Source organism: Salvia hispanica, chromosome 5, assembly GCF_023119035.1.
Source record: "Salvia hispanica cultivar TCC Black 2014 chromosome 5, UniMelb_Shisp_WGS_1.0, whole genome shotgun sequence".
Taxonomy (NCBI): domain Eukaryota; kingdom Viridiplantae; phylum Streptophyta; class Magnoliopsida; order Lamiales; family Lamiaceae; genus Salvia; species Salvia hispanica.
Genome location: NC_062969.1, coordinates 23,310,640 through 23,320,671, shown reverse-complemented (window position 1 = coordinate 23,320,671; position 10,032 = coordinate 23,310,640). Strand labels below are relative to the sequence as shown.

Sequence of the window (10,032 nt, the reverse complement as noted above, 5' to 3'; positions counted from 1 at the left end):
AAAGTTACAGGAGTACATCAAATATATAAAGTGTTGTAGATATCATGTTATAGCTATCTGTCCGTAATTAATTATCTTACTTTAATTCAATTTGAAATTTAAGAAAAGATAAAAATAAGTTAGTATAATATGATTCCTACTTTAATAATTAATAGTATCATGGAATAAATGGAATCTCATAGAATACGAAACTGCAATATTCTTGTAGTATTAATAAACGACGTCGTCTGCGGCGCCACCTTTCTTTCAACTTAAAGCAGTTCCCCTCTCCCGCCGCTGAAGGAACAGCGAAGAATTTTCGAGAAACCCAATATGGCTATGGCCTCTCTTTTCACTCACAAACATTCATCTGCTAAACTCACCAGAAGCATACAACACTTGGTATCAGCTTATATCAATTCAAATTCACTCACCCCATCATTCCAAGGTGCGACTTTCGCAAAGTTCGAATGTTGTATTTTCTCGATATATTGTCTCATTGTGTTGCTATTTGCTGTTGGAGTATTCTGGTTGAATGTTTGGAATTATTGCTTATTTCTTTGGTAAATACTCTTTTTTTTGCGAGGATTGTTGTTTTCCCCCTTTTTTTGATGTTGTTTGTATTCGATTATTTTGTAAGTTTTCGTGGGCTGAAATAATCTGAATATGTGTCCACGAAAACAATTTGAAAATGCATGGCTAGTGTAACATAGTTGATTCTCTTAGGCAGAGTATGAGTGGAGACTGAAGATTTAGGTTGTTTGATTTAGGTAGTTTTCAACTGCTGGAAGCAAAAAAGGGTTGCTATGAAAATGAAACAAAGACAATTTTTTGCCACACGTCATGTGTGGTTTGGTGGAAGAATTTTGAGAAAAATGCAAATGTATTGCTAGAATTTTGAGTGAAACACATGTTTTTTCGAACATAATCTGCGACCTGTATTCGTGGCTGAGTTTAAATGCTACATGAGTTCCAAGTCCACAAAGCGTACTGTTTTCAATTAAGGTAACCTTTTAATTTTCCCTGGTGTATTTTTATTGCAGCAAGATATATGACCACTGCTATGACAAAAGTTGCTGGATTTGATGAAATGGTTTCTAGCAATCAAAGGAAATTTTATTTGCTTGGTGGGAAAGGGAAGACAAGTTGTGCAGCATCTCTTGCTGTAAAATTAGCCAATCAGGGTCACCCCACTATTGTGGTGTCTACAGATCCTGCCCATTCACTAAGTGATTCTTTTGATCAAGTAATATCTTGAATTCATGTGTGCTTGAGAATTTGATTTTTGTCATAGAAGACAATGCCATTTGCTCAATGTGTATTCTGTAGAATTTGACTGGAGGGATGCTTGTTCCTGTACAAGGTGTGGATTCTCCATTATATGCTCTTGAGGTATCCATTTCTTGATAAGATGAAAATATCTCTTTTTGTTTAAGCATCTAGCTTATCCATGCATTGTAATGTTGTATTTTTCCTATGAAAGTTAAACCCTGAGAAGGCAAGGGAAGAGTTGAGTTCCAAAGGGCAACATGATGAAGGTGCAGTTAGAAACGTCATGGACAGTATGGGCCTCGGGGGGTTTGCTGGCATGGTGAGAACTTTCATTACTTGTTAGTTTGCCTTTAATTCCAGAGATTTGTTTGGTTCCTTGACCTTCTGTGAATTGCTGATATATTTGACTTCCCATGGTTAATAGATTCATTGATTGGCATATGTTGTTGCAGACCGGTCATTTGTGGATTTATGAGAAAATAAGACATTCAAAGATAAAACTGATGCAATCGTTGCACTTCTGTAGCAAATTAGGCTTTAGTTTCCCTTGTGCGGGCTAAAGTCGCCACTGATTTAGGATCATCATGGTGTACTTCGTATCAGATACTTTTTTGTAATTTTCAAATTGGGTCTTGACAGTTTCTTTGTGTTTGACAGAGCTATGTAATGAGTAGTATCTTACACTTAGGCTTATTTGTGCTAGTTCTATAATTAGCTAGTTGACTCTCAAATATCTGTAGTTAGCATTTTAGGTTTTTGTTGAACTAGATATATGATGTACATTTATGATTTATCCATGTGTGGTACTTGCTTCTTTCATGAGCAGATGGGAGACCTCAAACTTGATGAGCTGTTGGAAACTTCTCCTCCCGGTCTAGATGAAATTGTTGCAATTTCCAAGGCACGTAATTAAATTATTTTTATTAACCAGTTTCTGAATTAATGCTAATTTATTACTTGTATTATCTTACAGGTCATGCAATTTTTGGACTCACCAGAGTATAGCAAATTCAGGCGCATTGTGTTTGATACAGCTCCCACGGTAAGGGATTAGTCTTCGTTTCTTGGCTGACAGTTGCAGGGCAATGCTAATATGGTTTTTGTAGGGTCACACACTTCGACTATTGTCGTTGCCAGATTTCCTTGATGCATCTATAGGCAAGATGATGAAGGTGAGTGCATTTTTGTGTTTTGCACTTGCGATTTTCCTATGCTCGACCTCCTTACCCTCCCTTCCCCACCCATAAGTTAGCGATTTCGTGAGGAAGTATAGAATTAATATAAAAATTATCCTACTGGGTTCAGATCAAGAAGAAGATAGCTTCAGCAACAGCAGCCCTTAAATCTGCATTCGGAAAAGGAGAACCACAGCAAGATGATGTTAGCAAATCCGTTTTTTTTTTGTTTTCTTACTTTCTCTTTTTAAAATAGGCCTTTGAGTATTTAACAGTTTACTAAAGTATAACTACAGCTTTATTATTTTTTCTAAATTCGTGCAGAATGACAAGTTAGAGCAGCTAAGGTTAAGCATGGGAAGAGTGCGAGATCTTTTCCGTGACCCAGAGACCACAGAGTTTGTGATCGTAACAATCCCCACTGTAATGAACCTACACATATAGTTAAATTTTTTATAAGATCAGTGAATAACTGCCATTAATTTCTCCTAATCGATCTCTGATTTAGCTAGAACTACTTTTGATGCTATAGATGATAGTGATACTCACAACAGCACGACCATACTTTTCCTATAATTTGATTCACCACACTCAACTGCTGTAACATGCTCTTAATCGATAATTATCCTTATGTGATTCAGAAAAAAAGGTATTCAACATATCCATTTTAAGTTAAACTGACTGCTTCCTGGTGAAAAAATGTGTAGGTGATGGCAGTAAATGAATCTTCAAGACTATGTGCATCCTTGAGGAAAGAGATGGTTCCAGTGAACAGACTAGTTGTAAATCAATTGCTACCTCCATCTGCATCTGACTGCAAGTTTTGTTCAATGAGAAGAAAGGTAAGATATGAATCAAAACTTGTTTCTCAGCTTTATCTTGATTTTGATTTTGGCCTAGTGAATCAAAAATCGTTTCCAATAGCTTAGATACTTGAACCAGACGGTCTTTTTCAACATTTTGAAAAGCACTATTCTACTATTATGTACGGAATTTTATATTTGTAAGAAGCTAAACATAAGAAAGTAAAAAATAAATAAATTACGATATTACGTGTCTGAAGCTTGTTATTTTATATCCTTTACCTTTAGGACCAAAGACGAGCTCTTGATAAGATCGAGAAAGACCCGGAGCTGGCTAAACTGAAGCTAATCGAATCGCCCCTTGTTGATGTAGAGATAAGGGGTGTCCCAGCTCTCAAATTTATGGGGGATATGGTTTGGAAATGAAGCAATCATATTGATAGTTAGTTGTTCTTCATCTCACTTCGATATATGTATCAAGAAGAAGTTCATTAGATATCTTATTTATCGTCCCATTTCACATGCGAGGAAGCATCTTGCTATCTGTAGATGGAACTGAGACAGAATCTTATAAATCAAATCTTCCTTCATTTACCTTTTGCAAATCTAATAAAAACAGTTTATTCTTTGTCTATATTTAATCTCGTATTTCATTGGTAGGCGGGGGATATATCCCCGGAGGCAAGAATTTTGCTTGAATATGATACAACACCACCTAAACTGTTTTCCCACGCATTGCCATCTTAGGATACAAACATAGTATAAATATGATTTCTACTCTCACTGCTAACTGTATCCCATGACAATGCTTGCCTGAGAATTTTCCTAACTATGAATCTTGCCCTTCCATTTACCTCTCTGCTACAAGAAAATCAAAACCAGCTAGATTCTCTGTAATTATTTCTTCTGGAAAGTGACCAGACAGAAGAAGGCCACCCCTCGACTGAATATACCAGTGGCAATAAGTAATGCCAAACAGGGGTAGTAGTCCTCAAGGTCATAACCTCTCTGTCTGATTGCGCCACATCTTTGAATAAGCCATACCCCAGAATACCTGCAACAGAAGGCAACGGGTGCTGAATATTCTTACAAATATTTTTTGAGAGTATGACATGCAGGACAGCTCCTACCTTTCTGCATTTGCAAGCAGGAATGCTTCCAAAGCCCATTTTGTGTAGCAATAGTCTCCTATTTTTGATGCGAATGAGTCAGCATCTTGGTTGGCAATGAGACTAAGAACAACAGGAAGCAACACTGACCACTGAGGAGGTGAAAAAACAGAGGATGTATTCAAGATTCAAATACTCAAAAAAACACACTCTCAGAGAAGACAATATTGCGCACCAGTTGGGCTGGAGCGGGTTCGTAGTAGATTGCAAGAACGTAGGCTATGCCAGTAACACAGTATACGAGACACAGCAAGACCAGGTAGTTTTCAAAAATGGTAGACCTGGGATTGTTGAAGAAATAGAACATTGATAGATAGACAGCGGGCTTTATGATGGTGCTGAAATGATCGACCGAGTCCTTTGCTAGGAAATAAGCCAAGCTGCTCATGCCAGAACCACTCTCTCTCCAGTAATGCAACTTGTCCAGAGAAAAGGATCTCAAAGCAGCAATCTTGGTGAGCAGGGCTACACAAAAATTGGTAAGCATCAGTTAGTAGTGTACTAGTGTTGTACATTCCATGTCTCATTTAAGACAGTGAAAATTTTTTTATGGAATCCATGACTTACACACTCCAATGACTGTGTACAGATATCCTGATGAGCCAAAGGTTTCATCGCTCACTTTTGCAAGTGTTCCTAAGCAGATTCCTGCCAGTAGTAGGATCAGATAGTCCACAGCTTGTGTTCTGGATTCTCTTAGTCGCTGTTTTCCGAGTCTGAGATTAAACTTTAGTGCATCAGAAATCAAGAGGTGAGATGCTACTGCTTTTCCTCATTCAATTTAAGCTTTCATCTCATACAATCTTAGATTATGCTTATAGTAGGGAAAAGTTTCCACCAAAATGAATGTAAATTTTACCTCCCTAAGAAAACCTTATACTGCATCACGACGTTTGGTGTCTCTCGATTAGACAAGTCTTGTGACCTGTTGAAATTAAGCCATATGTGATCTTTCTTCTGGCCTACGGTAAACTTAACATCCTGCCAAAGATCTCCGGCAAAAGACTGCTCTGGCATAGAAGTACTGGCAGGCGTCATTCCTCCATGGGATGAGTCATCACCGGAAACAGATGACACCCCTGCAGAATCTAGCATGTCGGGTGGTACAGGATAACCATTGTGAAGCATCCATCTGAGGGGAAGCTCCTTAAATTTAACTGTTGCATTTGCACTTGGTTTCACTATTCCTTCCAATATGTCAATGTAATAATCAGGAGGATTCACTCTTTCAGGGACAACGATCCCTAGACCAGAAAAGTAGTCCTCGACTTTCTTCACTGGTCCGTGATACACTGTAAGGCCTCCCTTAGCTAAAAGTATCAAATCATCGAACATCCTGTATAATGTGTAACTACAGAAAGAAATTATCACTGATTAGCATAAAAAATCTGACACCTTAACTTTCTCGAATAATAGACCCACTTAGCTCGTAAATAGTGATAGACTCCTTAGATTTACCTTGGTTGGTGAACCACCATGCATATATTTACTCCTTCAAGAGCTTCACGACGTAGGGCTCTGAGGAGTAGCAGAGAAGAAGAACTGTCTAGGCCAGACGTAGGCTCATCTAAGATTAGCAGTGAAGGCTCCATAACCATTTCAAGTCCGACATTGACTCGTTTCCTCTGACCTCCAGAGATTCCTCTTTTCTCGACTGTTCCAACTAGGGAGTCCCTAATGTGCTGCAACCCTAGGGACTCAATTACTCTCTCAACAACTAGAACTTTCTCAAATTTTTCAAGATCAGCTGCGAGTCTAAAGAAATTTTAGGGATTAGAAGATCACGAAATCCATGATTATAAACATAGCATGAGTAATCATATAAGTTAGCAGAAATGTACCTGCATCTAGCACTGAACCAGAGGTTCTCCTCCACTGTCAAATTTCCATGTACTATATCATCTTGAGGAACATATCCAATAATTCTTTTATATGATTGCATAGGTTCGTTCTTGCCATTGATGAGGATGGAGCCGGTGATAGTGCATCCAGCAGCTTTTCCCAGCAAGGCTGAGAGGAATGTTGTCTTCCCAGCACCTGATGGACCCATGACAGCAGAAACGTGGCCAGGTACGAGCTTCCCTGTCACACACCTCAAGAGATGCTTGTTTTTACCCTTCAACGTAAGAGTCAAGTCTTGGAAGAACACCTCAATAGGTGGCCTACTCGAGAATTCTAAATCGGAAGCCACGGATATGACACCGGAGAATGTCATATTCTTGGTCTGTTCCTGCATCTGCTTCTCCTTCTCGATCTGGCCGTACGCATACTTGAAGATCTGGCTGCGCGTGTGCAGCTGCTTCCCCTTCCCATGCTTCTTCAGATTCTTGTCTCCGATCTCCACGTTGAACCCCTCATCATTATCGGGATTCTCTTCGAGGTCGCGCATCATCTTGGTTAAGTTGCTTTCCCTTTTCTTTTTCCCTTTTGAGTCACCAGACATTGCAGGCAATGCACCATCCGATCCCGGTTTAGGTTGTCCGGAGCCTTTATGCGGCTCGTTCAGCACGGACTTCTTACGCGAGAATGTCCGTGACAACTGTGCCGTGAGCTCAGCACCTTTCCTTGCAACATCTTTGGCTGACTTCCATCTCTCCCGTGCCTGCACCGTTTCCCGGGCGCTCCTAGCAGCAGCTTCTCTTGACTTGGCCTGCCTCTTCTCTCTATCGCTCAGGACTTGACCTGAGCAGTTGTATATGATGAGAAGGATCATAGTGATCCCACCCTACACCAACACCAACCCACATTTCAACGAAATCCTTCGTCTCTTACAAGATCAAATGAAGCACAGTCGAAGAAGCTTACAAAGAAGATGAGTCCGTAAGCCGTGATATTCTGATTCTCAGTTTGTTGGTGACAGCCTGCGAGCTGATAGCACTCTGCAAACTCATCCATGATCAGATTCATAACTGATCAAGACACACACACAAACACAAGATTTGACTTACGCGTCTGAGCAGTGGAACCAGACCTACAGAAATGTCTGTAACACATTGAAGAAGAAGTTATGAGTAGGAGAGTGATGCTGATGATGTATGTTACTAAAAACCAGGAGAGAGATATACCCTTTGGTGCAAGGGTTCTTTTGGGTGTTGGTGGGACAGTAGAATCCTCCGGAACAGAACAACGGGTAGCCAGATGCAAAATCAGACCACATGTCAGCGCCGCCACAGCTGTGGTTGGCCTGCCCTGGAGGTAGTTGATAACGGTACCTTCCAAATTCTCTTGAGTGTCAACATCATTAATTGGAAATGGATTTGCAGTAGGAAATGAAGACACCATCATTGATGTGGGCCAGAAAGAACATTGATCTTCCACTCGTGAGGCAGATAGATACTCCCTTCGTCCGCCATTAATATTGAGAACCATTTTTTCACTTTAACTATTTATTATCATTTTTACAAAACGAGTGCGCATTCTCTCTCTTAATTTACCATTTCTCTACTTTAATTATTTATGAGGATCACTTTTACAAAAGTGAGTGTGCAAAAGTGACCGGGACTCCTAATGGCGGACGGAGGGAGTAAGAGATAAAGAGAAATTCATCAAGGGGGAGGGTTATCCACACTTAATATAGATTAGATGGGATCTTCACCAAGTCGATGTGGGACAAAATTTAGAGAATTTAACAAAGACTTACGGAGCACAGACACCGGTAGCTTCATTAAGTTGAGCTCGAGGGCAGTAGGACCCCAAGGGGCAGGCTTGAAGAAAGAATTACAGAAATCACAATTTTGAAGTATAGATAAGTTGAGTGGAAGTGAAATAGACTCACGTATCATGCAAGTAAGGCCAAGAGGGCAGAAGAAGCCAGGGCAACAAGGCTGACAGTCAAGAACCCTATCCGGTATCACTTTGTCATTTTTGATGTCAACCTTATCTTCCTTCTTGACATTGCAGGACCACCCGGGCTCGCACCCGTTGGGCCATGCCGACATGTTGCAGTTCCTGTTAGGCCTCAGACGATATTTGCTCTTCACTTCTCCCTCGTCTTCCCCTAACAGATTCTGCCCATAGAACTTCACCTCCGCTGCCGTGCACAGCCGCTGCATAGCATCTGCACATGCAACCATTTACCAAACCATCAAACATTTATATGCAAAACTAGTCTTAAATGCAGAACGCAGAACCATATCATGAAGGTCATTGTTCATAATTAGTTTGTTTTTTAGTTCATTTAAAAAAATTCTGTCTTATGGTTCGTTCATCTATTGCACAGAAGATTTTAATGAACCAAAAATGATGAACTCCGTGTTATCTAACAATGACCCTCCGTGTTTTGGTTGTGAGTTGTGCATTGATCAAACTATACATGCCTTTGTCGCCTTTAACGCATTCCGCCAGAAACTTGGTGTTCTTGGAGAAATTAAACGCCTTATCCCACTCAGCATCCCTACAACAATCACCAAACCAAATCAAGCAATGAGCATGAGAGAGGATCGTTGTTTGGTTAATGAATGACGTACATATCTCTGATGCAGAACTTGAGATGCTTCTTGACGTCGGGGCCGAAGAAGGCGGAGAAATTGTTGAAGCGTTTGAACATGGCCTGCGATAGGAGCTGCATGGCCGCAGGGTTGTCGGCCGTGGCAGTGGGGTCGTCGGCGGCTGCTGCGGCTGCGGCATCGGGGTCGGTGGGGGCAGCCGCGGCAGCAGGGTCTTGCGCATGTGCCAGCCATGCCTGATCACCCAACACAAGGATTAGCGCGACTGCTATCGCCGACGACAATATTCTCATTCGGAGCATCGTGTCATTCTCATTTGTTTTGATTCAAGAAACTCGTCTTCTTCCTGGGTTTCTGTTTTTTCTAGGGAGACAAGAAATGGCGGGGAGATGATTTAGGAGTTGGACAGTGTTGGACCGTTGGATTGACTATCAATATCTTTTGTTTTCCTTCTAAAATTATTTTGTAAGGAACATATATAGATGCGGGATTAAAATATATTTATTCAATGTTTGCACAAATTATATAAGGAGCCGTAAATTAAAGCAAAATAGAACAACTGCATATAAATTACGATATTTTTACAATTTTAAATATTTTTAACGTGTATGATTGAAAAAAATTAACTCATTTGATGTGATGGAGAGATTGTGAGGTTATCATCTCCATGCATTATGTTTAAAGCATGTTAAATAAAAGCGTCTCCGGTAGCGCTCCTCCCACTAGGACTTTCATTAGAACTTCCCACAAAAACTTTCTGCCACGTTATCACTAGAACTTCCCATTGCACTAGGACTTCCCACTAGGACTTAAAATTTACGGAATTAAAATTTCGACAAGAATACGAACGGGGAAAAGCGAATATTTCATTAAAAAAAACATACATTCTTCGAAAAAAAAAAATTACATAATTAAAAAAAATTAAATAATTTTAATTTTTTTTTTCGTAATACCTAAAAATTACATAATCATAAAAAGTCGAGGGATACAACCCTCGGCTCTCACTCCTCCTCGTCCTCGTCCCCGTCGCCCGTGCCGCTGGCGTCTCCGAGTCGGACGTCCGACCGTCGTCACTACGGCGAACGTCCGCCCGCCCGTGGGGGTGACGGGCGAGGCCATCCGACGGGCATATGGGACGGGCGTGGGCGCCCTTCCCCTTCACTACGGCGGACGTCCGGTCGGACGTCGG

The 10,032-nt window shown here is 40.6% G+C and overlaps 2 protein-coding genes across 3 annotated transcripts; one reads left to right on the top strand and one right to left on the bottom strand.

Moving 5' to 3' along the window:
* The first annotated feature begins 252 nt into the window (after positions 1 to 252).
* LOC125188126 (ATPase GET3B-like) lies at positions 253 to 3,751 on the top strand. Its single transcript, XM_048084871.1, has 11 exons — positions 253 to 427; positions 1,023 to 1,225; positions 1,309 to 1,371; positions 1,463 to 1,570; positions 2,078 to 2,152; positions 2,225 to 2,293; positions 2,358 to 2,423; positions 2,557 to 2,631; positions 2,751 to 2,849; positions 3,134 to 3,268; positions 3,518 to 3,751. Exons 1-11 carry the CDS (start codon positions 313 to 315, stop codon positions 3,653 to 3,655), a joined length of 1,146 nt encoding a protein of 381 aa, XP_047940828.1. The 5' UTR covers positions 253 to 312; the 3' UTR covers positions 3,656 to 3,751.
* A 46-nt stretch (positions 3,752 to 3,797) lies between these two features.
* Positions 3,798 to 9,739, bottom strand: LOC125188124 (ABC transporter G family member 28). Of its 2 annotated transcripts, none has more exons than XM_048084869.1 (14): positions 8,865 to 9,739; positions 8,715 to 8,791; positions 8,174 to 8,455; positions 8,039 to 8,102; positions 7,464 to 7,610; positions 7,347 to 7,381; positions 7,204 to 7,277; positions 6,240 to 7,123; positions 5,857 to 6,153; positions 5,258 to 5,749; positions 4,966 to 5,114; positions 4,574 to 4,863; positions 4,360 to 4,490; positions 3,798 to 4,283 (listed from the first exon to the last, which is right to left on the bottom strand). In XM_048084869.1, exons 1-14 carry the CDS (start codon positions 9,143 to 9,145, stop codon positions 4,127 to 4,129), a joined length of 3,360 nt encoding a protein of 1,119 aa, XP_047940826.1. In that variant the 5' UTR covers positions 9,146 to 9,739; the 3' UTR covers positions 3,798 to 4,126. The 2 variants fall into 2 exon arrangements, with proteins under 2 accessions (XP_047940826.1, XP_047940827.1); XM_048084870.1 differs by having other exon boundaries at positions 4,360 to 4,417.
* Between the last annotated feature and the right edge of the window lie 293 nt (positions 9,740 to 10,032).